The sequence below is a fragment of the Phascolarctos cinereus genome, unplaced genomic scaffold (genome assembly GCF_003287225.1).
Source record: "Phascolarctos cinereus isolate Bilbo 61053 unplaced genomic scaffold, phaCin_HiC Scaffold_3;HRSCAF=262, whole genome shotgun sequence".
Taxonomy (NCBI): domain Eukaryota; kingdom Metazoa; phylum Chordata; class Mammalia; order Diprotodontia; family Phascolarctidae; genus Phascolarctos; species Phascolarctos cinereus.
The window spans coordinates 204501867-204529863 of NW_027555736.1; the positions used below are offsets into that span (position 1 = coordinate 204501867).

Consider the following 27997-nt stretch of genomic DNA (forward strand, 5'->3'; position numbering starts at 1 on the left):
ATATTAGCTGTATTTCAACAGAATTTTAGAGCTGGAAGGGACCTTAATGATTAGCTAGTACCAGACCCTCAGTGTCAATGTTACACATTCAGTTAGTACTAGAAGAAGAGAAGAAACTCATTTTCAGGTTCCTTTCACCTGTTTTTAGGTCGGGTGTTTTGTGTTGAGGAAAAAAGAGCTCAAAGTTTACAAAAAGAGGAATCAACATGAAAAACATACTTGATGCGCAGTCAGGTGACCTGGGTTTGCGTGTTGCCTCTGCTGCTTCATAGACGTGTGTGTAACATAGTCACAACCTCTCTGAACCCAACTTTCTTCAGGGGACAATAATGCCTACTGGGGTACCGGGGGGAGTTGTGATTTCACTGACATAGGGAGCTCCTAGTGAGGAATTTCTTTTTTTTTTCCCTCTTGTCTAGGCAATGGGGTTAAGTGACTTGCCCAAGGTCACACAGCTAGTAAGTGTTAAGTATCTGAGGCCAAATTTGAACTCAAGTCCTCCGGACTCCAGGGCCAGTGCTCTATCTACTGCGCCACCTAGCTGCCCCAGGAATTTCTTTTATCAATGCAGCTTAGCCTTTGAATGTTGCCTGAGGATGGCACATTAGATGACTTCTCCAGTGTCACACAGCTAGCATGTATAAGAACTTGAACTCAGCTTCTCCTGACTTTGAATTAGGTTCCCAATCCCCTGCGACCTGCTGCCTCTCACAGCGTTGTCATACAGGATCAAATGAGAATTTGTTTAGCACTTTGTAACAGTAACAACACACTCTACCTCCTCACTCCAAGCATTTTCACTGGCTGTTCCCCATGGCTGGAATTCTTTCCTTCCTTTCTCATTTCTACTTCCTCAGCACATAGTAGGCATTTAATAAATGGTTTGCTGACTGACTATAAGTATGAACTATTATTTTTATGCCAGTAAATCACTGAGGCATGAAGGTGACCCTGGGTTCTAAAAGATGAAACAATGGAAATACAAGCTCTGGAAGTTCCTACAAATAAAAAGACTTCAGGAAAATACTGCACATAGGAATAGACAGCCTAGCCAAGCACATAGAGGCTCATTCCTACGAGGCTGGCCATCAGATGTGGATGGGTTGTGAGCTGGAATAGGCATCAGGAGAGGGAGTACCCATGTTAATGAAGCCACCAATCTTTATGTTAAAGAAGTATGTCACTGTCTCTGCCACTATTGCTATTAGAAATAACCCATATGGGGCAGTGGATAGAGTTGAAATGAAATCAGAAGGACCCAGGCTCATGTCTTGCTTCTGACACATAATGGTTGTATTACCCTGGACCATTAAACTCTCAGTAATCCCAGAAAACTCTAGAACTAAATTTGTAGAGAAAATGCCAATCTTCATGGTAGAGGGAGTTTTCTCACCAGGAAATTCTCAAAACCAACAAAAATTTGGTCACCCACCTACCCAAAAAGCTATAGGTAGGGAATGCAGAGGATTTGTCGCTAAATCCAGTGACATTAGAGTTCAAGTTCACTACTGGAAAATTAGAAGTATCAATGTTAGGTCAAGTAAAAGAAGGCACAATGAAACCTTGGTTGTCTGGAGCTCTTGGGCAATGCTTTGGATTGGTTTCCTCCTAACTTTTCTGTGACTGTAGAAGGCACTACCATCCTCTCCGTCACCCAGTTTCATACTTAAATGTCATTCTCAACTCCTTCCCCCCTCATATCCAATCAGTGACCCAGTCCTGTCTATTCACCTTCTTATTTCATATACTCCCCATTCTCTTCTCTTACACTGCCACTTCCCTGGGGCAGGCCCTTATCACTTCAAGCCTGGACTATTCTAATAACCTTCTTGCTGGTTTCCTTGCCTCAAGCCTTCCCACTCCGTTACATTCTCCCTCTGTCAAATTGATCTTAAATTTCAGGTCTACCCAAGCCAGCCCCCTATTCAACCACCTCAGGTCTCCCTGATAAGCCTAGGATCAAATTTAAAGTCCCATTTTGCTTTTATAGTCTTTATAACTTGGTCCCCTCCTACTGTTCTAGTCTTCTTATATCTCATCCCCCTGCTTATACTCTGAGATCCAGTCACACTGGCCTCCTTGTTTATTATTCCTTGAACAAGTTGCTCCATCGCCTGACTCTGGGCATTTTCATTGACTGTCCCCCATGCCTCTAATTCTCTCCCTCTTCATCTCTTCCTCCTGGCTTCTCTGACTTCCTTTAACTCCTAACTAAAATTCTACCCCCTACAAGAAACCTTTCTTGATCCTCCTTAATGCTAGTGCCTTCCTTCTATTTATTATCTCCAATTTATCCTGTACACAAATTGTTTGTACACAGTTGTTTGCATGTTGTCTTCCCCATTAGACTGTGCTCCCCATGACAGCAGGGACTGTGTAGCTTTTCTTGGTATACCTAGCACTTAGCTCAGTGTCTGACACAACAGTAAGGTCTTAGTAGATGCTTGTTGACTTTCTAGTCTCATCTTTGTCATTAACTTGCTGTGTGACCCGAGTCAAGTCACCTATCTGGATTATTTTTTCTTCATCGGTTAAACAAGAATTATCACACATGCTCCACCTACTTTGCAGGAGGCTTGGGAGTATATGTTTAAATACTAGATGTAAAACAAATAAAGATAAAATCTCTAAGCTGGAAAAGGTTGTAAAAAGCAGAATGTTAGAACATTACAGCTAGAAGGAATGCTAGAACGTAGGATATCAGAACATGGAACATCAGAGCATTGAAATGGACTCCAGAGATTATATGGTAATTTTACCGATGGGGAAACTAAGGCTTAGAGGAGTTAAGTGATGCCCAAGGTCACACAGTGAGTGAATGGCAAAGCCAAAGCTAGAACACAGCTAACTCCAAGTTCAGTGCTCTTTTCAATACACCATGCTACCTAGCTTAGGCACATGAAATAATTATTCAGCTAAATGTTTTCAGGATGCCTTTTTGGTATTTCCCACAAATCACGGTGATTTTCTTTTCCCCTGGGGGACTGTCCAAGCAAATTCACATTACTGAAGATCTGGCCTTGTAGATACTCAACTGTCCTGGGCTGGATCTGACTGGGTTGGGTCTCTAATCATAGGCTCATAGAATTTACAACTGAGAGGAACCTTAAAGGTCTAAACTAGTTCAGTCCCTTAATTTTCCAATTGCATTATATATGGGGAAAATTGAGGTCAAGTGACTTTCCTTATAGGTGCAAAGGGCTGAGATTTTAACCTAGGTTTTATAACTCTTAATCCAGTGACTTTCCACTCTACCACCCTGAATTCCTCAGTCGCCTTCCTGGGTATGTGATGCTGCCTCTCCCTTGAGGAAGTGGCCACAATGGAGCCCAGATGCAGCGAGACCTGAAGGCTGAGGGAGCCCTGCAGAAATAGCGGGCACTTTTGAGCAGCTGCGCAAAGCAAAGGAAGGAGGATGGATTGGGGCTGGAGGTTGGGGGAAGAAGGGCGGGACTATTTACCTTGACTTCATTTCCGGGGGGCTGGGAGCAGTATATAAGAGGAGGTGTGAGGAAGCTGCTGCAGCAGAGCTCCAGTTGGAGTGCTCAAAGACTGCAGGCTGACGGAAAAAGGCAAAGAGGCAAGCTAAGGCGTTGCCATCCCTCCCACACACACACACACACACCGTGCTCTGGCAGGCTCTTTGCCCCCTGCCACCTCTTTTCTGTGAGAGCCAGGCAGGTTCCTCTCTCCCAGTTGTGCAAAGCAGCTCAGAAATAGCAATAAATCTGTCTTCTTTTCCACCTCACTCCCCCTACTCAGCCTGCCCAGGGTCTTCTGAACCCCTAGCACCTACCACTCCTGGGTCCCCAGGTCAACTCCAGGCTGAGTTTGTGATCCAGGATTCACCATGAGCTTTCCCGCCTTCTTTGTCCTGCTGGTCTCGGCTATGCAAGGTAAGTAATGAGATGGGACTGGGAGAGGACAAGATATGGGGGTAAGGGGGGAGAGAGGAGAGGTTCAGAAGTCCCCAAGCAGTTCCACTGCCTAGGACCACAGGGAGCTGGGGAGGCCTGACTGTATCTTACATCCCAGGTCTCTTCAGCACAGTGGACAGCGGCAGTGACTCTAAACCCTCCCTCTCATTCTCCTTTCTCTTCTTTGAACTGAAAGCTGAGGTTCTGCTTCAGGTCCAGGATAAGGTCTACCATAGCAAAGGGGCTCTGAGCTGGGTCTTCCCTCCTGCCTTCCTAAGCTCTCCAGTAGGGCTCAAAGCCTGATGCTGGTCAAGGTCATTGGCAGAGTTGGGGGAAGGGCTCAGGGAAATTTCAGTTGTTTCTTTCTTCACTCTCCTTCTCTTCCTCATCTCTCTCCCCTACTATCTCCCTCTCCCTCTTCATCATCTCTCCCTCTATTCTTCTCTCCATCTTTCAATCTCCTGTTTCTTTCCTTCTCTCTCTCTCTTCTTTTCCCTATTTCACCCCACCATCACCCTCCTACCTCTATTTCCTCTACCTCTCTCCTTTTTCTTGTATCACTTCCCTTCCCCTTATTCATTCCCCCCCCCCATTCTAGCTAAACTGCTGGCTTTGTTTCCCTGGCACCTGCCTTGAGGTCTCCTGAGCCATCTGGGAGCCCTCCTCCTATGTGTACCCAGGAGACCTGCATCAGGGCTGGGAGCTGTCCTACCACTAGAATGATTAATACTTTTCAGGACAACTCAACCTGTCTGGCCCGGGTAGAATGTTTATGGAAAGCACACTGCCCCCAATCTCCCTGGAAATCTATCTTTTGGAAAAGCATATGTTAGTTATACTCTTTTTAGTTGTGAAATTAAGAGCTAGAGTAAAGACCTCTGAGATTTGGGAGCCCCTTCTTGGATCCACATCATGGGAAAAGTGAGCACCTGGGTTGAGGGGTCTCTACTTGGGACCATCCCTGCTTCCCAGGTAAAAGGAACAACATTGTATGGCATAAAACTGTCTCAGTGGGAATAAGCCTTTTTCTTTTTCTTTTTTTCTTTCTCTTTTCCAGTCATTGCATTCCCAGTGAACAGCCCAGCAAATAAAAGTGATACTAAGGTAAGGCACATAAGGGAGCTTCAGCTGTAACCTTGGGTGTAAAGCATAAAGTGGGTGTCTGGATCTCTGAATAGCAAAGGTTATAGTCAACCCTTTGGATTAGATAGAGGAAAACTGAAGACCTCCTAAAATTGTAGCTTCTTCCACTCAAATTACATGGTGAAGGAAAAGACTGGGGAGTTCTTTCTCCAATTAGCTTAACACAAATCATATTGGCCCACCCTGTGTGAATCCCATGGCTCCATCAATGTGGATGTGTAGTATCTGTGCCTGGTTTAGTCTGAACTTGTCATATATATGACTAAAATTGTTAAAGGTACAATGCTGGGGCAAGCTAGGTGGTGCAGTGGATAGAACTCTGGCCTTGGAGTCAGGAGGACTTGAGTTCAAATCCAGCCTCAGACTCTTGACACTTACTAGCTGTGTGACCCTGGGCAAGTCACTTAACCACGATTACCTCATCAAAAAGCAAAAAAAAAAAAGGTACAATGCTTCCAGTGTGTTTGAACAACTGAACTATTATGCATGTAGTCTTGTATGCGCAACTGAATTAATAGCATATACAATGAACTAGCCCAATCCAAAATTGAACTAGTACAAATGTACAGCTAAAACCAGTCATCTGTGTCATTACACTGGTGAGCTTGTATAAGTGAATTACTTGTATACAACTGGACTGAGATACTTGTGCAATTATGTTAGCACAGGTGGCCAATGGACCCAGCACACCACTGACTTAGTCTGTTTGCGCACCTGTTGTACACATGCTCTAGCTGATTGTTCCTTTCCGAACATTAACATTCCTCTCAGGATTTCTTTTCTACAATTTGAAGAAAGTACTGGGGAGAGGAAGGTGATTTTTCTAGAATAAATTCTCTATAAATTCATAAGATAAGGGGTTTAGAGCTAGAAGGGAACTTCCACCCATCCCCTATTTAAACAGATGATGAAACTGAAGCTCAGAGAGGTTGAGACTCAAGTAACAGAGCTTGAATGCATATCCTCTGATTCCAAATCCAGCACTCTTCCCATTGTTCCATGGAAACGGATGTAAAATTAACTGCAAATAGTCCCTGCTCCCAGCCTATTTTTCATTCTGGTCTCTGAAATGCTCCATTGGGGACCTAGCTTGATTTCACTCCCCAAAATGGGAGGGTGATGAGTACTTAAGTACTTGGACCATTAATCTTACTACTTCGGTGAATAAAACCCAATCTTGGGGTTACTGGACATTTGTTTCACTCTGTGGATGTTAGTCTCAAAGTCCCATTTAACTAGGAGACATAATTTCAGTGGAGCTGAGATATCCTTGAACAGACTCTGATTTCAGGAAACCACCGAAGTATACTTCTCTAACAGTGCTTTGGAGCAATTTGAAATACACACTTGTATGCATGGCTATGAGTCAGCATCAAATCAGAGTTGAGTTTGCAAACTTCATCTCATTTGCGGCCTCAATTTGGACCAATATAAATCTCCATTAGTTGCTTCTTTCCTCATTTAGTTGTTTTACAGAATGATCCATTAGGGAATTATTTGGGGGTAATAATAATAGCTGACATTTATAATGGTACTTTAGGGGTACAAAACAATTTATACACAGTGGTAGCTTGTTTGATTTTTATAGACACTGTGAAGTAGGTAATGTAAAATACTGTTATCCCCATCTTATATATGGGCAAACTGAGAGGTTGCACAGCTAATTAAGAGCAGAGCTGAAAATTGAACCCAGGTCTTCTGACTGCAGGTCCAGTGTCTTTTCAACATATCACTGCTTGGAAAGAGACAAGGATCCCTGTCTCCAAATGTACAAAAGATTTCCAAATCATTGCTCTCTCAAATTGCTTTATCACTCCTCCTTTTGATTATTTGATTTAAAGCCTACTTGCTTTTGATGGTTTGATTTGCAGCCTACTAATTTCCACCCCCTGTTGGCTATCCCTTCTCTCCAAGAGCTCCCTATACATAGAAATATAGAAGCTTAGAATTTCAGAGATAATACTTTAGAACATAGACTGTTAAACTGGAAGGGAATTTAGAGATTGTCTACATCAGGGGTCCTTAACCTGGGTTCATAGTATATTTCAGGTCTGTGAAGTTGGTTGGAGAAAGATACACACACACATGCATATCTTTATTTTCACTAACCTCTCACTGAAAGTTAACATTTATTTCAGTTTTTAAAACAATATTCTGAGAAGGGGTCCACCAGACTGACAAAGAGATCTATGATACAAGTGAGTTTAGAACCCCCGCTTAAGAGAAAACCTTTTTATGGATGAGAAACTACATTTCAGGAAGACAAAAGGCTATCTGGCCAAGGACAAAGAGTTAGTAACAGAGCTGAGACTAGAACCCAGACGTCCTGACTCATGGTGCTGTGCCTCACTGCCTGTCCAATTATGACAAACTCTACTTTCTTGGAAATTGTCCTCATCAATGAATATTTAGTAGGGCTCAAGGCGCTAGCACTTGCAATGCAAAATAACTCAAAGAAAATGAGATCCTGTTTTCAGGGAGCTCCATAAAAGAGGACACCCGGGACCCTCTTTGACAATCACTTCTGGAAAACAGACCACAATCCTATAGTCAGCTGAGCCAGTCAGTCAATAACAGCTCCTTAGGTCCCCATTATGTGTGGGACATGTTCCTAGATACCTCATAGGCTCATTAGGCTCTGGCTATGTGACAGTACTGTACTGAAGGTTGAAAATTTTATTCAACTGGTCGTATGCATGCTCCTCCAGTCAATGCAACCACTGTCTTCTTTGCCTGACTAGATATAGCCTTAGGTACCTTTAATCTCTCCTCTCTTCCCATCACTGTTGTCTACAGAAGAGAGGTGCCTCCTGCTCCCCTGTTTAACAGATCAAGCTCTGATTGCTGGAATGTCAGACTTAAGGTCAGTTACCTTTTAGATCTGACCCCTGAGCTATGATATGCCTAGAGATCCTGAATGGACAGTCTTACAGGAACAGACAATTCAGCTCACATTTCTATAGCATTGTATGGATCACAGGGATTATAGCTACAGAGCGTGAAGGGGCTTCAGAAGCCATCTACTTCAAGCTCTACCCCCTCCCATTTTACAGATGGAAAAGCTGAGGCTGAGAGATCCTGAGTGACTTTCCCAAAGTTACACTGGTAATAAGTATCAGAGGTGGGATTTGAACCTGGGTCCTATGATTCCAGAACCAGTCACTGTAAGGGAAGGGAATAAGCATTTATATAGCACCTACCATGTGCCAGGCACTGGGCTTAAGAGTTACAAATATTATCTCATTTGATCCTCACAACAACCTTTCAAAGAAGGTGCTTTTATTATCCCCATTTTACACTTTAGGAAACTGAGGCAAACAGAGTTTAAGTGACGTACCTAGGGTCATCCAGCTAGATTTGAGCTCAGGTTTTCCTGACTTCTGGCCCTGTGCTCTATCCACTGCACCACCTAGCTGCACAAAGTGGATTCTTTTCAACTACTCTAATAGGGTGATAGTACAAGTAGTATTATTTCAATATTAACTGAGATAGAGTGAGATTGAGTAACTTGCTTAAGTTGTAAGTTAGTATAAGAGCTTGGGGTCAAATCCAGGTGTTCTGACTTCCAAGTTCAGTGAGCATCATTATCATCATCATCATCATCATCATTATAAGTAGCATTTATGTAGCACTGAAAGCTTGCAAAGCACTTTCCAAACATCTCATTTTACCCCCACAACAACCCCAAGAGGTAGGTGCTATTCTTATTTCTGTTTCACAGAAGACAAAGCAAAAGGAAGTGACGTTCCTGGGGTTACACAGCTAGTAAGTGTCTGAGCCCAGATTAGAACTTGGGTCTTTGTAACTCCAGGTGCAGCCCTCTAACCTCTGTGCCAGCTAGCTACCTCTTTTCATTATACCTCACAGATCTCAAAGCCATTTGTCTCTACAATACCTTGCTGACTCTAAAACTGGACTCCAGTTCCCTGGGATTGAGTGAAGGTTTGGATAATCACTTAGATTTACAGCTGGGAGAGACCTTATAGATCATGTAGCCAAATCTCTTCATTTTGCAGAAAAGGAAACTGAGGTCCAGTGAGCTAGTAAGGTCAAGGTCATAGCAACAGAAAATGTCAGAGATGGGATTCAAACTGGAGGCCTCTGAGTCTGGAGTCAGTCCTCATTCCACTGCATCATACTGCCTCTCACATACTAGGATGTCTCCTCTTAGGTTCATCTATTGGGCTGGGAACTGAATCTATTAACATTCGTGGTCCCTTTCAGCTTTGAGAGGATCTGGAATTAGACACTGAGAACAGGAGACAATTTGGAAACAACAGGGAGGGACTTTATGGATCATGTAGCCCTACTCCCTCTTTTTACAGAGGAATTCTTTTTATAGGAAACCGAGGCTCAGAGAGCAGAAATGACTTTCCCAGAGTCTCACTGTCAGTGGATGGGAGGACTAGGGCTTGAATTCAGGTCTTTTGGTTCTGGGTGCACTGTTCTTTCCATTGCATCTTCCAGGGTAGGATACACTTGTTCGTCATGATTTCCCATATACCTGAGTTTTTACTTTCTTTGAAATCTGGCAGATTTGAATTAATTTGTTACTATTTCCCAGGGTTCTGTCAGGGGTGAGTGGTTTACTAGCTCTGGTAGTCCACCTTCATGAGCAAGTGAGAGTGTCTCAGAGGTGGTCCTTTGTTTCTAACTTTGTGGGAAGTCACCAGCCCAGCACTGCCAAATTTGGAGAGCCAACATCTGAATCTAAATCCAAGAGTATTATCCAAATAGCACCATCAGTGTCTCAAGTGCCTGACCTGCAAAATGACTGACAGCTGAGAGTGCAAATTAGTTCCCTCTCCCCATAAGAAGTAGAGTCAGAACTGCAGCCTCTTCAAGTCAGAAGGGATGCCAGAGTCCAATGCCATTTGCAACATCATCAAAGAGTGGTCATCCAACCTTGGCTTGAATTCTGTGATAACGGGGGATATCTCATGAAGCAGCCAGCTCCACTTTGAAATAGCTCTCATTATGAGGAGGGTTTTCCGTAGAGTAATCTGAAATGTGTTTCTCAGTGACTTTTACCCATTGTTCCTAATCTCCTTCCAAAAGAGAAGACCAAGGCCTGAGGAAGATAAAGAATGCTCAGAGTACCCCGATCCATCTCCCATTTTTATTTGGTCTGCTCACTCAGCACTGGGCTATTCAGATTAGATTTCTCTTCTGGAATTGTGCCAGCTTCCATAGCAGAATCTCAGCACTTTGAATTTAGTTGTACTGGAAAAAAAAATCAATGTGGTACAGAGCTTTTGGAGTTAGAGAACCTAGATTTTGATTCTGCCTCTTACGTACGACCTTGGGCAAGGCATTTAACCTCCCTAGGACTCAGTTTCCTTATCTATGATAACAAAAAAAAAAGAGCTATCATTTATATAGGACATTGAGGTTTGCAAAGAGCTCTATAAATATTATGTCATTTGGTCCTAACAACATTCCTAGGAGGTAGGTGCTGTTATTATCCCCCTTTTACAGATGAGGAAATTGAGGCAAACAGGTGAAGTGACTTGCCCAGGGCCACACAGCTAGTAAGCGAGTGCAGCTGAATTCGAACTCAGGTCTTCCAGATAACACTTTTTAGGCTAAGTATACACAATTCCTGAAACCATGAACATATTATTTTATGAACCAAACCAAACAAAACTGAGAAGGGTCCTTTCATAAAATAGGATTATTCTGAGAGCTGGAGAGGATAAAGTAAATACTCCTTAGCTATGGGGTATAAATCCATGACTAAGCCAAAATGAAAACCTTCTCTAAGTCTTTGGGTGACTTGGTCCTCCAGACAGATCCACCCCCAAATTAGTGGCATTGTTTCTTCTACTACGTCTCGGCCAGGGACCCGCTCTGATCTCTTGATAGCTCTCTCTCCATCTCCCTGTTCCCCTCCCTCCTTTCATCCCTTCCTCCCTTCCCTCTCCCCTCCCAGGTGATGAGATGCATTGTCGAGGTCATCTCCGACACACTTTCCAAACCGAGCCCGCTGCCCATCAGTGAGGACTGCTTTGAGACCCTACGAGGAGGTATCTGTGTCTCTCTGCTCTTCAGTCTGGTTAAGAGGTGGATCAGGGGTGGGGAGACGATTTTAGCATTCGTTTTTGACAAAAACCATTACCACTTTGAAGACCTTGGGTCTCTGAGTAGTTGTTTACCTAAGGCTAATGGTGCACTTTAAAGGTACTTAATACATGTTTTGAATGGATGGGTGAATAAACTTTGTGTCAGATGACTTTGGTAAGCCCCTATAAGATATTGTGCCTGGGACTGTTCTGAATGGGATCTAAGACAACATCTCACTGGGCCCTGCTGTTGAGTGTTGTGGGCAGCAGATCATAAGGAGGGAAATCTTACTCAGCTGGTGGCTGGAAGCCACCCATGACAATCATCTTTTCTTACAGATGAAAGGATCATTTCAATTCTCCGCCATCAAAACTTGCTGAAAGAGCTCCAAGAACTTGCCATCCAAGGTATTTACAGCTGTTTCATATATGATGGAGGCAAATCCCTATGGTAGGCAGAAATTGATTCTTCACATGCACAGGAGTTTGGTTTGTGTGGTTTCTAAGCAAAATAGGAAGCCAGAGATCCTTATATCCCTCCCATATGGTTATTATCTTTAAATTAGAGAAAGCTAGAACTAGAAGGACCCTTTATAATATAGAATATTTGAATAAAGAGTCACAGAATTCTAGAACATGGAATTGAGTGTCAGAACTGGAAGGCTGCATAGGACATGAAAAGTTAGAGCTACAAGGAACCTTGGAACACAGACTTAAAACACAAAATCTGAGAATGTTAGAGCTTTAAAGGAACCCTAAAAATTACCTATGCAACCATTCATTTGGCAGAAGAAGAAACTGAGGTCTAAGTAAGAGAAATGACCTACCCAAGGTTCTATGTTATTGGCAGAGCTGAGGCAAGAACCCAAGTCACATGATCATAGGTTTGGAGCTGGGAGGGGATAACACCTAGTGCAATGCCTTCATTTCACAGATGAGGAAATGAGCCTCGGAGAAGTTAACTGGTTTGCCCAAGGTCACATAGTAAGTGCGGATTCGAACCCAGGTCTTCCTGACTCCAAGTCATGTACTCTATACCTCATGCCACACTGCTGTCCAAGGTCCCAGCCTAGTGCTCTGTTACATCACCTCTGTCCTTCCAGAAGTACTTTCAGTTTAATTGTGGGGAACTCAAAGCACAAAGAGTTTCCTTCCCTTTATTACCCACAAGTTAAACTGTAGTCAGAGGGGCCCCTGCTTTCTTCCTTGACACCCCAAACCTCACTAACAGGAATGCTTGGATGTGCCCTATAAAGAGTGTGCAAGCAAGGTTCACTGACTCAGGGAAGGTTTCCTCCATGCCAGAGTGACTTACAACAGTGCTCTTGGAATAACTTCTCTCTCTCAGGTTTTTGTCTGGGGGTGAGTGAGTTACTAGCTCCTATAATGCATCTTAATGAGCAGGTGAGAATTTCTCAGAGGTGGTCCTTTGTTTCTGACTGTGTTGGAAGTCCCCGGGCAAGCACTGCCCAAAGACTATTCTGAAATCTAATTTGGAGAGCTGGCATACAAATCTAAATCCAAGACCACTACCCAAATAGCACCATCAGTGACTCATGTGACCACAAAATGACTGACAGCCAAGAGTACAAATTAGTTGCCTCTCCCAGTAAGAAGTAGACTCAGTATCACAGCCTCTCCAAGCTGAGAAGTGATTTGCCAAAGGTCATATAGTTAGTAGGACAGTATTTAAATGTGGGTCTTCTCTCCATTGTCCCATATGGCCTTTCTTTAAATTCCCCAGCTGTGGTCTGAGATATAAGGCAGAGACAAACTAATAAACATTCCAGAGGCAGTAAGATTTCATTTCCATTCATTCAACAAGCATTTATTTAGCATTTGTGCACCAGGCATACAAAACACAAACCTGAAAAAATCCCCACTCTCAAGGAGCCTCCTTATTTTTGGAAGCAGGAGGGGAGGAGGGAGGGAGGATTGCTGCCTTCATTTATCTAAAGAGCTATCATAAGGAAGAAAGATTTAACTTATTTAATTCAACCCAGGAACAATACGGACACAAATAAGTAACTTCAAGACATACACAAAACAAATTTCCAGGGGGTTGGGCACTACCAACAGTGGGGTAGGAAGGTCAGGACAGAATTCATTTAGGAGGTGGTACTAGAGTAGAAGGGCAGCTAGGGGAACAGTGCTGGGCCTGGAGTCAGGAAGACTCATCTTCTTGAGTTCAAATCCAACCTCAGCCACACCTCAGCTGCGTGAACCATGGCAAGTCACTTAACCCTGTTTGCCTCAGTTTCCTCATCCATAAAATGAGCTTGAGAAAGAAATGGCAACCCATTCCAGCATCTTTGTCAAAAAAAACCCAACAAAACCCAAATGGTGTCATGAAGAGTTGGATGTGACTGAAAAATGACCGAACAACAAGTTGAGTGGAGCCTGCGAGATAAGTATTGGACATAGAAGCTTCTGACCCATGACACAGCCAGAAAGACCTTCAATCTGTAGTTAGGTCTGCTCTGGAGGTTCATGCTACCTTGAGAATGACATCTTCTTTCTTCCTGATCCAGATGTAGGTCTCAATTAGACAAGAAGTTTCAATGGGGGTCTGCTTACCAATAAGGAATACGTGGCACTTTTTATGCATCTAGAAGTTGTGGCCTTTCTCTTGCTTAGCAGCCTAGGGACCATGGTGTTGGGTGTTCTATAGAGTGTCCTCTTCTGATCCCCAGCATATTCCATATGTTGATTACTAATCCAAGATCCTCTAATGGCAGAGGTGTCAAACATGCAGCACATGCCACCACAATGCTCCCAAATGCTGCCCAAACCAGATTAAAATGCAAATGGGAAATATTTAACCAATAAATAAAAATACGGTACAACAGAGGTAACATGACAATTTACAAGTAAGTCAATATGTGACCTACAGGAATCCTTACGGCCACAGAGGAGTGGCCCCTATTTCTATCTAAGTTGGATTCCACCGTCCTATAGGCAGCTAGCTAGCTGTGAGAGCACTAGTGTTCGAATCAGCAAGGCCTGAATTTGAATGTTGCCTCAGACGTTAGCTTTGGTGGCCCCCGAGGTCACCAAACTTGAGGTCTCTGGGAAGAACTTCATTCTGGCGGAGGCACTGGCAACCCAGGTCAATCTCTTTCCCTGGTTAAAGTGTTGGCAGATAATCCTATTTCTGAAAGACAGAAGACACTTTTCATATGACCATTTGCCCACACAGAGGTAGTTTACCAGCAGATTATTATTATTAACTTGGGTTCCACATCTTCTTTTAGAAGGAACATCCTGCCATCCTTACTGCAGCTTTCTAGCTTTGCTCAAATCATCGTTTTCAGCCCATTTTGAGGTTTTCTAGGTGGGTTGTAGGATCGCAGAATTTAGAGTTAGAAGAGATAATAATATAATGTATTACAATCATCTCATTTCATAGAAGGGGAAGCTCAGGCCCAGAGAGGTGAGGTGATTTGTTTGAAGTCACACAGTAAGCAGCAGAAATTAGACTTGAACTGAGGTCCTTGAACTCTAGATCCCACGTTCTTTCCATCATACTTCTATGCCTGCCCTCTTGCAAAGTTCTAAAGTTCCCCTCTCTGGCAAGCTTAGCTGTGAGCCAGGATTTGCCTGGGATGCAGGAACTGAGTGGTCATTTGGGGAGACCTACACTTTTGCTCTTGATCCCCTGAATGAAATGAGTACCCTGCCCAAGTACATCCTTAGCCCCAAGGGTGGGTTCTCTCTTCAGGAGTGAAGGGAATCCTGGTGGAGTAGTTTTACCTGGTCCCTGAGCCAGTCCTGGGACCAACGACTTTTGGTAACTGGTCCACCAACTCACCCTTGATGCCTCCAGAATTAGGACAAGATCAAACCTGCTCTGTCTCCTCACAACTACCACTGGGCCACAACTAAAGCCAGTTGGGATACTCTGGTTCATTCTAAGGATCAATGCCTTCCCCTTCCAGGGAATCACAGACACCATGACTGAAACCCTTGAGGTTAGTATTGGTCAAGGGGCAGCATGATGAGATGGAAAGAACTGCAGTGGAAGTCAGGAGAGGCACATTCAATACTTCATTCTGTCACTTAAGCTGCTGTGTGATCTTGGGCAAAAAACATCACCTCTCTGGGCCTCTATGTTCCTATCTATAAAATGAAGGGTTTGGATTAGATGACCTCTAAGTTACCTTCCAGCTTTAATATACTAGGCTTTCTGGGCTAACCATCTAGGTTCTAAGGCTGCCTTCACATTCTAACATTTTATATGCTAACATCTTATGTTCTTAGGTCCATTCCATTTCTAACATTTTCTTTTTAAGTTCTAACATTACTTCCAGAGCTAACATTCCATGTTCTAAAGTTTCTTCCCATGCCAGTATTCTGTGTTTCCATGAAGTTGTTTAGAAAAGGTGCTCTCTGAATCTAGCTCTCTGGTCTTTTGATGGAAGTAATTTACATATCCTGGTGTTCCTGTTTAGAGCTACATTGTCCCTAGTGTGTCCTTACTCTGGACCCTCCCTACCCAACCCCACAAATGCTGTGGCAACAGAAGTTGCTTAAAGATCGAGAATGGTTCTCTGCCCCTTCCTGGGTAACTTCCATGGGAATGTGAGTGTTTCTGACAATTCCCCAAAAGGTTTCCCAACTTCCACCCTCCTTAGCTGACTCCTCTGACTTTGGCATTGCTATTTCTGAGTCTCTTCTTGTTACCTGCCTTGACTGGGCCTCATTTCTGGCACAGCAGGCTTCACATGAAGCTCATTTCTTTTCTCTAGTCTTTCCCCATGTCCCTCTCTTAGCTCCCTCCCTACTACTGGAACTGTTTGGCTCTTTCCCTACTTAGAAGAATGGTAGGACACAGAGGGGAAAAAAGAACCCTGAACTAGGAATCGGGAAGCCTGGGATCTAGTCTTAGCATCATAAAATCTTAGGAACTTGGAACAGAAAGGGGATCTTTTGAGTCTCATATCTGTTACTAGTTTTGTGACCTCTTTTATTCAACAAGCATTTATTTTTATTTTTTTATTTTTTTGCTAGGCAATGGGGTTAAGTGACTTGCCCAGGGTCACACAGATAGTAAGTGCTATATGTCTGATGCCGGATTTGAACTCAGGTCCTCCTGAATCCAGGTCTGGTGCTCTATTCACTGCACCACCTAGCTGCCCCTTCAACAAGCATTTATTAAGCACCTACTGTGTGCTCAGCACACAGGAATAAAAGACAAAACCAAAGTAGTCCCTGCCTTCAAGGGACTGGTCAACTGAAGAGAAACCATAAGTATACAGGATAAGGAATTATTAAGAACATGCAAAGTAATTTCAGACAGGCAGGGCACTGGGAGGAGGATCAGGATGGGCTTCCTGTAGGAAGTGGCCTTGAACTGAGTCTTGAAGGAAGCCAGGGATTCTAAGACATAGAGATGAGGAGGAGCATGGTCTAGGCACTGTACACATCTTTGCAAAGGCATGGAGATGGAATGTTCCGTATAGGAAACAGAAGGGGGCCAGCTTGGCTAGAACAGAGTACATGAAGGAGTAATGCACAATAATCCTGGAGCCAGGTTATGAAGATCTGTAAACACCAAACAGAAAAACCCATCTTTTATCCTAACGGCAATAGAACTAGTGGAGCTTCCTCGGTAGAGCAGGGATGTGGCCAGGCCTGGGCTTTAAGAACTTGACATTGTCCATCAGTTGGGGAATGGCCGAACAAGTTGCGGTATGTGATTGTGATGGAATGCTATTGTGCTACAAGAAACGAATGAGCAGGATGGTTTCAGAAAAATCTGGAGAGACTTAGATGAACTGATGCAAAGTGAAGTGAGCAAAACCAGGAGAACATTGTACACAGTAACAGCAATATGGAACTGCAAACAACTTAGCTATTCTCAACAATACAGTGTTCTGAAAGACTTATGATGAAAAATGCCATCTACCTCCAGAGAGAGAACTGATGGAGCCGAGTGCAGATTGAAGCATAAGTTTTTCACTTTATTTTTCTTGCAACATGTTTTGCATGATTTCATATTTATAGCTGATTTCACATTTCCTGCCTTCTCAATGGGTGGGAGGGAGAGAATTCAGAACTCAAAATTTTTTTACATGTCAAAGGAATAGTGATAAATTTGGGATTAGAACTCAGGTCCTCTGACTCTAAATCCAGCACTCTTTCCATATCATCATACCCTTTAAGTTACATTTCTTATTCCTTATTATTATATATTCATTACATGCAATCCCTACGAGGTGGTCAAGACAAGGAATCACTGGACCCATTTTACAGATGAGAAAACTGAGGTCCATGCCTTTTCCTCCATCTCAAGTGTTAGAAAAGCTGAAACATTGTTCTTTTAGGGGCTCTGATTTTTCTTTCTCCCTTTCCCCAAACCCAGGTGCCAGTGAGAGAGCCCAGCAGCAAAAGAAAGACAGAGGCTTTGAAGATGAACTTTCTGAAGTCCTTGAGAGCCAAAATAATGAGGAGACCATTGAGAAGGGTCAGTACCAGACTAACAATTTCCCCCTTAACACACCAGGATGAGGATAAACTAAGATGTTCTTGTTGACCTCCTTGGTAGCTAAAGCGCTGCCCTCCGAGCAGCCTACATCACACTTGTAGCAGGAGTGCCCAAGGTGGCCATGTGATTTAGACCTGGATGAGTCAGCCTGAGCTGAGCAGTTTCCAAGCCCCCAGGGGAACAGGGATCATCTTTCCTGACACCAGAGAGTTTTTCCATGTCAAAGAGCTTACTGACATGGCCCAATCTGGGGCACACACGGACCTCTGTTAGGCTTTTTCCATCTTCTCCACCTGGGCAATGATAACCCCAAAACATACTTTGCCTATGTGTTGTACTTTAAATCTAAACTTACTTGGGCGCCAATGATGGCCTCCAAGGGAGATGGAAGATTATCTTGCCCTAGCTCAGGTAGATAGAGTCTACCTTCCACATATCTGATGAGGAAGTCAGGGCTAGAAGACACCACAGAGGCTTGCCAAATGTCGTGTCACTCAACTATTCAGGGGTGCAATCAGGGTCAAAGTCCAGATCTAGCTTTCTGTTTTTGTTTTGGTGAGGCAATCGGGGTGAAGTGATTTGTCCAGGGTCACACAGCTACCGTCAAGTGTCTGAGGCCAGATTTGAACTCGGGTCCTCCTGACTCTGGGGCAGATCTAGCTTTTTTTCATAACGTCTCTCTGGATGACGTTACGTAGACAATTTTTAATAATTACAATGATGATTATGATAATAATAGCATAAATAACTATACAAACAATGCATTTATGTGGTGCGTTTTTTTTTTAAGGGTGAGGATGCAAACCGATATCATAGCTGTAGGGAGCTATATAATCCAACTTCATTTTGCCAACGAATTAAGTGAGGTCCAACAAGATGAAGGATCTTGCTTGTGTGACTTTGGACAAGTCACTCAATTTCCCTGGGCCTCATCTGTCTGCTCATGTAAGATGAGGGAACTGGCCTACTTGGTCTCAAGGGTTCCCTCCAGCTCTAGATCATGGTGAAGAAAGCCCTCTAACAAAGGCCAAACAATAAATGTTCTGCAACTTAGAGGACACTGAGAAGTTAAGTGACCTGTCCAGGGTCACTTAGCCAGTATGGATTAAAGTAGGACTTAAACCCAGTCCTTCCTGACTCCAAGGGCTGCTGCCTCCACTTTAAGATTTCACCAAGTACTTTTTGTACCTTAGGCAGTTAGGTGGTGAAGTGGATAGAGGGCCAGGCCCTAGATGTGTGACCCTGGGCAAGTCACTTCACCCTGTTTGCCTCAGTTTCCTCAACTGTAAAATGATCTAGAGAAGGAAATGACCAACCATTCCAATATCTTTGCCAAAAAAACCAAATGGGGTCACCAAAAGTCAAATATGACTGAAATTATGTGCATTATCTCACCAGACCCTCCGGAGAAGCATGATGGGGCCTGGGTTGGCATCACTGGCTCTGCTTTGTGATCTTGGGCAAGGCATCTCATCTCTCTAGGCCTCAGTGGTTGTAGATGGTTTTTAAGGTCCTTCCAGCTCTGAGACTTCTAATAACATCCCATGAGGACAGGTGGCAGAGGCTCTACAAGGAAGCCTTGATGGAATTGTCCACTTGGACTCTCCAAAAGTGGAATGAACTGCCTTGAAAGATAGGGAGCTCCCCATCACTGGAGGTCTTTAAGAGAAGGCTGGACAGAGCTTTGTTGGGGATTTGTGTTTTAGGGGCCAGTGGGACTAGATTTGTTTCTAAAGTGTCTTCCAACACTAACTGGGTTTCTACGATTCTGTCATTTTAATGAAGTCCTTTTAATTAAGTGATAATATTCCTTGAACTGGATTCAAGATTAACTAGTCACATCAAAACCCTACTGAATAAAGAATAGGGTCAGAATGAGGTTGTGCATATTGTCCCCATGACATAGAGAGGTTAAATGACTTGGTTCAAGTTGGGTAGGATGTTAGTGGAGGGTCTGGGATTAGGCAGCCAGGTAGTGAAGCAGATAGCTGGATGGACCTATAGTGAGGCAGGCTCTTCTTCCTGAGTTCAAATCTGGCCTCAGATACTTTCTGTGTGACCCAGGGCAAGTCACTTAACCTGTCTGCCTCAGTTTCCTCATCTGTAAAATGAGAATAACAACAGTCTACCTCCCAGGTTGTCGTGAGATACTTGTAAAGCACGCTGCAAACCTGTAAGTGCTGTGTGAATTCTTGCTATTATTACTATTCGAACCCAAGTTGCCCAGTTTCAGTCTAGTCAATGCCATCTATTGTTGTTCATTGTTGTTGAGTCTTGTTCAGGGGGTTTTCTTGGCAAAGATACAGGAGTGTCCACTATTTTCTTTCTCCAGTGGATTAAGGCAAACAGTGGTTAAATGTCTTGTCCAGAGTCACATAGCTAATAGGGATCCGAGGTGCAATTTGAATTCAGGCCTTCCTGACTCCTGGCCCAGCTCTCTACAGAGCTATATATAGACTCCATCTCCAGTGGAGTCCATAGCATCATCTAATGGTTTAAGTGAAGGATTTAGTAATAATGGTTTTGTTTCAATTTATATGCAAATAGATGAATGTTTGGTGACTTTTGACTGTGTGGGAGCCTCCCTCCACTATAAAACAGATTAAGTAACCCATTTTCTGTTATGTGTAAATCCTAGAAAATTTTCTGAACCATGGAGAAGAAGTTAAGTGCCCAGTGGCTACGGTCACTGGTAGGAGCTCTTCTGGATTCCATAACCAGCACTCTATCCAATACAACAGGCTGCCTGTCTTCAATTCATGTATAATCCACATTGTCTACTGTCTTCGCAATCCAGGATGGCACTATCTTGTATGATTATTACTCGAGTAACCCTGGAAAGGTTAGACATTAGTGCTAGAGACCAGGAGATAGAGACTCTAACCAGACTGAAAGCTCTGAGAGCAGGACTCTGGCTTATCTAAATCTACTTTCTCCCCTACTAGCACAGCACTTCTTACACTGAGGTGCTTAATAAGTGATGAGTGAATGAATGACAGGCAGGACTACTCACAGAAGAAACAGGAAGGTTGATCTATCTGAAATTGATTTTCACTGAGTCTGCTGGGTAAACATGAGATTTGTTTTCAAGGCCTGTTTTTTTCTGTTTCTACCTTGCAGGGGAATTGAAGGATGTCTCCCCTGAGAAGTCTGATGAAGATGGCACTGAGTCTAAAGAGAAGAAGAGCCTGGAAGAAAGAGAAGCCCAGCCCAAAGAGACCAACCCCAAGGAAGCCAAGGAGGACTCTGACAGCAATGAGATCAGCAAGACCTCCGAGGAGGTGAGCTTGGAAAGTACCCTGGCCAGTGGCCTGACCAAGGAGGAGCACTTTGCCCCAAAGCCCACCGAAGATATCAACGACCAGCCCACTGATTCTCAGGAGAATCTGGACCTCAAAGAGAAGGAACAAAGTTCTAAGAGAGATGAGGAGGCAAATGGAGAGGAAGAGGAAGAGGAAGAAGCTCATCTGGCCCAAGGGGGAAATAAAGAAACATCCAATGAAGAAGGTCCCACTGGAGCATTCAGTACCAGCTCAACCCTCGATGAGAATGAGACTTCAAGGGAAGACAGTATGTATGGCAAAGCCCTTGATAAGTGCCCCATAATCCTGGATGACCACACTTCCTCTGGTAAACCCCTGGGTGTGTATTTGTCTGCCATTGGGCACAAACAGATGAATCCCTTTTCAATGAATTTGCAACTAAGATCCAGGCTCAGTTGGAAGGCTTAATGGGGAGCAGTAGAAACCAGGCTAACACGAAGGCACTCAATCAACCAGCAGACTGCGCTGTCAAAACAGAGAAAGGGACTGAAGAGGTGACTCAGGGTACTCAGTCATGTCTGACTCTCTGGGGTTTTCTTGGCAAGGACACTGCAGCGGTTTGCCACTTCTTTCTCCGGCTCATTTTACAGATGAGAAAACTGAGGCGAACAGGGTGAAGTGACTCACTCTGCATCACACAGCTAGCCAGGTGTTCCTGTCTCCAGGTCTGGTGCTCTATCCACTGTGCCACTCAGCAGCCCTAGTTGCGGCCCCTGGTCACGGAAATAAGATCCGAGTTTGAATCTACCACTAGCTATTTGATTCTGGGCAAGTCCCACGTCTGTTCTAGGCCTCAGTTTCCTCATCTGTAAAATAAGAAATACACAGAATGCATTCCCTACATCACACAACTGCTGTGAAGCCGGTGATTAGTTAACTTACAAGTCTGTACCCTGCCAAGCCACTCACTCAGAGCAGCTAAACACAGCTTCCTTTCAGGTTTGTGTTCTCTCCTCTGGGGGCCCCAGGATCAGAACCCAAGACTACCAGCTCCAAATGGTTCTGAGGCTAAAGGGGGACCACAGCAAGCCAAAGATAATCCACAAAAATCCCCCAAATCTCAAAGGACCTTAGAACTTAGAATGTTTTCTTATTTATTTTTAGGCAATTTGGGACCAAGTGACTTGCCCAGGGTCACACAGCTAGTGTGTCAAGTGTTTGGTCTGAGACCAATTTGAACTCAGGTCCTCTTGACTTCAGCGCCAGTGCTCTATCCACTGTGCCACCTAGCTGCCCCTAGAACTTGGAATGTTAGCACACAAAACGTCAAATGTTAGAGCTAGAAAAGGTCTTAGAATATAGGATGTTAAAACACAGATTGTATGTATACATGTAAGCATGTAGCTTAATAAATACGTGTTGACTGACAAAGTGTTAGTCCTGGAAGGGGCCTCAGAACATAGAATGTTAGAGCTAGAAAGGACCTTAAAATATGGAATGTTAACCCAAGAAGTGCTGACTAGGAGTCAGGAAGACCTGAGTTCAAATCCAGTCTCAAGATACTTCCTAGCTGTATGACCCTAGACAAGTCACTTTACCTCTGTCTGCCTTGGTTTCCTGATCTGCAAAATGTAGGATAATAATAGCACTCCCCTCCCACAATTGTGATGATTAAATGAGATATTTGTAAAGCATTTAGCCTGGCACATAGCAGGGGTTTAATAAATGCTTGTTTCCTTTCCTTCAAAGGATTCTCCAGGGGTCACTCTTCTTTTAAGGAAAGAGAAGACGTTATTTGTAGTTCAATAAGGTGGTAATCCTAGCGTGTCCTTTTGAATCTGCCCCAGTTAGGAACAATCCTGGTAGGTTTGGTATGTGGTGACAGCAGCTGGTTCAGTGCTAACCTCATTATTGCTCAGTGCCCACACTGGCTTCACCGCAAGGATAAACCAGCAGCAGATAAAGGACCTAGGAAAGGACTCTCTGCAGAACCTCACATGGCCAGTGGATAAGTAAGTAGGCCAGGAGGAAGATTTGCTGTTGAGACAATTTCTAATCAGGTCATTTCCTTTTGTTCTTTTCCATCAACTGCTCCAGGTCGACCAAAGGCACTGGATCTGAATGGGGAAGGGAAGGTCATGGAAGAGGAGGCTAGATCCCAGGAAGAAAAGGGGCTGAGCCGACGTTCTGAGGAGGAAGCAGCAGCCACTGAAGACATCTTCAGCCCAAGGGGCAGTAAGAGTCAGGAACTGGAGGAGGAACTCTCCAAAGAATGGGAGGACTCCAAGAGGTGGAACAAGATGGATGAGCTGGCCAGAGAGCTGACGGCTAAGAAGCGGATGGAGGAGAGCGACAGTGAGGAAGAGCCAGACCGGTCCATGAAACTCTCCTTCCGATCCCACAAGTATGACTTTGGGAGTCCCATGGGGCTGCCAAGGAGAACCTGGAAAGCTCACTCCAGAGAGGACAGCATTGAGGCAGGTTTGCCTCTCTCTGTCAGGGGTGACCCAGATGAGAAGAAGGAAGAGGAGGGAAGTGCTAATCGAAGGACAGAGGTGGGTATGCTAACAGGGAGCCGGGAATGATCTTTTGGGGGAAGAGGAAAAAAAAGGAATGTTTGAGGAAGAACAGGCAGCCGCGAGCACACAAATGCAGAAATAACCTGATGTAGATGAAGTCCACTGGATTCAGAATCAGGGTCCTGCAGGTTCAAGGTCCAGCTCCGGCAATAGCTATATGACCCAAGATCATGAAGCATAAAGAGTGATGAATTGAGAGGATTCGGGTTTGAATTCCAGTTCTACTTTGAATGTCCGTGTGATCTGGAGCATGCACATCCTCTTCTCTTGGGTCTATGGCCTCTTCAGTAAAATGAAGGGTTGGACTAAAGGACCACCACGGTCCCTTCCAGCTCTTAGGAGGGCCTTGAACGAGACAGTTCTTGGGGACTCTCCTCTTCTTTGACAGAGCTGGTTCATTCCCTGGCCAGTAAGATTTTTCCTCCCAGCCCCAAGCTAGCAACTTAAAATTTGGTTTGGGGCCTGGTCAGTGTAACCCTTAACCCCTGGGGCGGATCCAAGTCAAGAGTAGCCTCTGTCCTCCAGACACCATAGGGCTAGCAAGGACGTCAGAGGCCATTTAGTCTGATCCCTTCATTTTACAGATGGAAACTGAGGGCCAACAAAGTTGTTGATTTGCCTAAGATCACACAAGTGGTAAGTGGCAAATCTGAGATTCAAATCCATATCCTCCGACTCTAAATTCAACAATGCTATAATAATAATAATGTTTATATAACATCTACTGTGCCCCAGGCACTGTGCTAAATACTTAAAAATCTCTCATTTAATCCTTACAACCACCATGGCAAGTAGGTGCTATTGTAATTCTCATTTTATAGTTAAGAAAACTGAGACAAACAGGTTAAATGATTTGCCCAAGGTCCCGCAGCTAGTGTCTGAAGTGGTATTTGAGCCCAGAGCTCTATCCCCTGCAATGCCTAGCTGCCCCCAGCATTCTACTGCACCAATGTTGCCTAACCAGGAGGGCACAAAGTATGGGGAAGGGAGTCTGGGCTAGAATGACCCTTCCTACAGTAGGGTAAGGTTCTAAGGAAATAGGCCCTGATGAGATTTTTTTTTTTTAGTTTCAGTTTTCTACATTCACTTTTATAGGATTTTGAGTTCTAAATTTTTTCCCCCTCCCCAAGATGACATGTAATCTGATATAGGCCATACATGTACAATCATATTAAACATATTTGCAGATTAGTCATGTTGTGAAAAAAGAATCAGAGCAAAAGGGGAAAAACCACGAGAAAGAAAAAAACAAAAAGCAGTAGAAAATAGTACGCTTCAATTTGTATTCAGACTACACAGTTCTTTCTGTGGATGTGGATAGCATTTTCCATCACGAGTCTTTTCGAATTGTCTTAGATCATTGCACTGCTCAGAAGAGCTAAGTCTAACAAAGCCTGGTAAGATTCTGACCTCAATGCTTCATGGTCCTAGGGGTTGGGGTGGGAGAAAGAGCCCTACACAAGGCTCAGAAATCTGGGCGTACCCCGCCAGATTCTAACGTTTCCCAGGAGTCTCAGCTCCATTCCTTATTGGCTGTGTGACTCGAGAGTCACTCAGTCACTCAGCCTCTGGGACTTGGTTTCCTCTTATGCAAAAGGAGGTTGTTGGACTTGGCCTCTAAGGTCATTTCCAGTTCTAACCCATGAACGAGGTGGGCTCCCAGAGGGGCAGGTGGTTCTTCTAGATATTTAAGTCAGGGTATGGCTGCCTCAGCTAACAGCTCCTAAGCTCATGAAGAGCAGTTGGGACCCATCCCAGCTTTAGGCCAGGACATTCACACATTGTTGGAACAAGCTTAATCCCCAAACAAAAAAGCCTCACTCCTGGAGAGACAGCTTGCTTTAATGGATAGAAAGCTCTGGTTTAGAGGCACTGTCTCAACATTCCCAATTCTAACCTGGGTTCAAGTGCCACCTCTGACTTATACTGGCTGTGTGGACCAAGCTGAGTGACTTAGTCCCTCAGGGATCTAGACAATTCTGAAGCAATTACCTGCTTTAGTAGAGAGAGTTCCTCGTGAAGGGCTAGATGGACTAGGTTTCATCCAAAACAAATAGAACCAAAAAATGCCCCATCAGCGTGCAGAGAAGAATACTTCCCTTCAAGGCACAGCTCAAATTCTGTAGTCTAGGAAGCCTTTTCTGATTACTCCAGCCCCTACAGCCCTTGTCCTCCTGTGAACTCCTGCACCTAACAGAGGAGGTAGTGCCTTCTTAGGGCTAATTTTTTCTTGTGGGTTAGCTTCCTCTCCCCAGGCAGACTAAGCTACTGGAGCACCATGCCTGGGCAACTCAGGGAAGAGTAGATTTTTGTCTGAAGAGCCGTCCCAGGAGACAGGGCTGCACTAGACCCCTAGGGTACTGGTATAATGAAAAGAATGCTAGATTAGGAGTGGGAGAGTTTGAACTTTGAATCTCAGCTTTGCCCCTTAATCGCTGTGTGACTAAGCATGAGTTACTTCACCTCAGGCTTTAGCTTCTTCATCTGTAAAAGGAGGTTGAACTAGATGAACTCTGTGATCCCTTTCAACTCTAAAATCCTCTGATTTGGAGTTAAAAGGAGGCAGATGTTGACTTGGCATTTGAAAGAAGTTCTAATAGGGGTTACTGTTTCCAGTCGCTGAAGGTCTTCTGAGTGGCAGAACAGCCACTTGTCAGGACTGACATAAATGGGGCTCATGCTTCAGGTGTGGGTTTAATTAGATGACCTCTGAAAGCTTAGAATCCAACGCTTCCAAACTCCCCCATACCACAGGCAGACGCTTTCAAAGTCTAGTCCTGGCCTCTGAACAATTTATTTATAAACTTGGGTTTTATAGATACATTTATAAACAAGGTGAAGTGATTTGCCCAGGGTCACACAGCTAATGTCTGGAAAAGACTTTAGGGCCACCAAGGCCCCCCAGATGAAGAAACCAAAATAGAGAAGTGTAACTCTGTGCATGTTATTTAACTTCTCTAGGTCTTTCCTACTCAGAATTTTATCCCCTATACCAAAGCTGTCAAGCACATAGCTCCCAATTGCTCCTGAATTAGATTAAAATGTAATTGGGAAACATTCAGCAACATCAATAAAAATACAGTAAGATACAGATAAAACTGCATTTTGAAACTAAGTCCCTATGCCTTATGCATGGATTAGTGGCCCTGTTTTGATTTTGACACCAACGCACTACTACACAATCCTGGGCTCTTCCCCAGTGAGCTATCTGTGTTTTCAAAGAGGATCATTTCTAGGTCCCAAAGCCCCCTTAATTTGTGAAGATTAGGGCTCTTTCAACATAATAATAATAGCAGCTCATATTTCTATAATGCCTCGATGTTTACAAAGTACTTACCTTAAAGTCACTCCAAGAGAAAGGTAGTATCATGTTAACTCCATTTTTTTTTTAACTTGCCCAGGGTCACACATCCAGTTCAGTATAAACTCAATCCCAGGTCATGCCTGACTTTAGGGCTAGAGTGAGAATAAGGAGTCCTAAGACTGGTTCCATGCATAGCAAATGTGACTTGTGTGTCTACGTTTCCTCTTGCTCTGGAAATGGGGGCAAGTACCATCTGGCTGGTGAATTAGGTGTAGCTCTATGTAGAAGCTGGACTAGATGACCCCTAGAAGTTCCTTCTAGCAGCAGCATCTTACTAAAGCCTACCAGGGTTACAGAAGGGATCTAGTGGATGCACCTTACTTCCTTTTCTACTTGTGTTTTCTAGGACCAAGAGCTGGAAAGTCTAGCAGCCATTGAGGCAGAGCTGGAGAAGGTTGCCCATAAACTCCATGAGCTCCGGAGGGGCTGACTTAGGATTCTATGAAGTGCCCAGAAATTTACTCCTCACCTTGCCTTTTCATTTCCAAACTCAAATATGGATGGGCGGGGGGGGGGGGTTTGGGCAGCCAGAGAGTGCCCCCCAATGCCACTTGTGACACTGGCTAAATCTGCTTTTTCACTTCCTGAGTTTCTGTCCCCCTGTGCACTCCTTCCCCACCTCAAGGCCTTTTCATGCACTTTGTGTTGGTTTCCAGACAGTTATCATTTCAAGACAACAATGAGACAGCTTTTCTAGAATGTTTCCCCATCACTGTTATGTCCACTGAATACAACTGCAATAACTTGTTCTCTTTGGATTAAAGTCAAAGACTACTGACTTTAATATATTCTATATAAAATTTATCTAAGGAAAAATAAAACTCCAATGGGCTTCCTGCTTCTTCTTTCTCTTTAGGTTGGGGACTGCTTACCTGTGGCATGGGAAAAAGATCACTGGAATTAGAATTAGGTGGCTTAAATTCAAATCCCTTGCTTCTTGGTGTGAGAAGCTGGGAAAATCACTTCTCTAGCCCTCAACTTCCTCCTCTGTAAAACAAAGAGGGATGAATTAAATGATCTCTCTCGGGTTCTACTCTACGCCCTCATATAACTATCTTCTGCAGAACTGAGTGAAGACAGTCACACATTGTTCTGGCTCAGTATGAGCCAGAGAGATGAGGTGGCATGTTTATAACAGGTCCTGTCTTTCCAATGAGGTCTTGAGAATAGCAGCACTAGCAA

The 27997-nt window shown here is 44.0% G+C and overlaps 1 protein-coding gene across 3 annotated transcripts; it reads left to right on the forward strand.

Annotated features, from left to right (window-relative positions):
* The first annotated feature begins 3517 nt into the window (after positions 1-3517).
* On the forward strand, positions 3518-27647 carry CHGA (chromogranin A). Of its 3 annotated transcripts, none has more exons than XM_021000380.2 (8): positions 3519-3896; positions 4975-5021; positions 10993-11086; positions 11462-11530; positions 17487-17588; positions 20730-21251; positions 22970-23427; positions 27162-27647. In XM_021000380.2, the coding sequence occupies exons 1-8, from the start codon at positions 3851-3853 to the stop codon at positions 27243-27245; spliced, it is 1422 nt and encodes a 473-aa protein (XP_020856039.1). In that variant the 5' UTR covers positions 3519-3850; the 3' UTR covers positions 27246-27647. The 3 variants fall into 3 exon arrangements, with proteins under 3 accessions (XP_020856041.1, XP_020856039.1, XP_020856040.1); XM_021000381.2 differs by having other exon boundaries at positions 20730-21179; XM_021000382.2 differs by lacking the exon at positions 17487-17588 and having other exon boundaries at positions 3518-3896.
* Positions 27648-27997: the final 350 nt, after the last annotated feature.

Bases quoted from the DNA above. Each gene is read 5' to 3' on its own strand.
- CHGA (XM_021000380.2), top strand. From the start codon at position 3,851: ATGAGCTTTCCCGCCTTCTTTGTCCTGCTGGTCTCGGCTATGCAAG. The intron at 3,897-4,974 runs GTAAGTAATGAG...TCTCTTTTCCAG, and splicing joins GCTGGTCTCGGCTATGCAAG to TCATTGCATTCCCAGTGAAC. The intron at 23,428-27,161 runs GTGGGTATGCTA...TGTGTTTTCTAG, and splicing joins GTGCTAATCGAAGGACAGAG to GACCAAGAGCTGGAAAGTCT.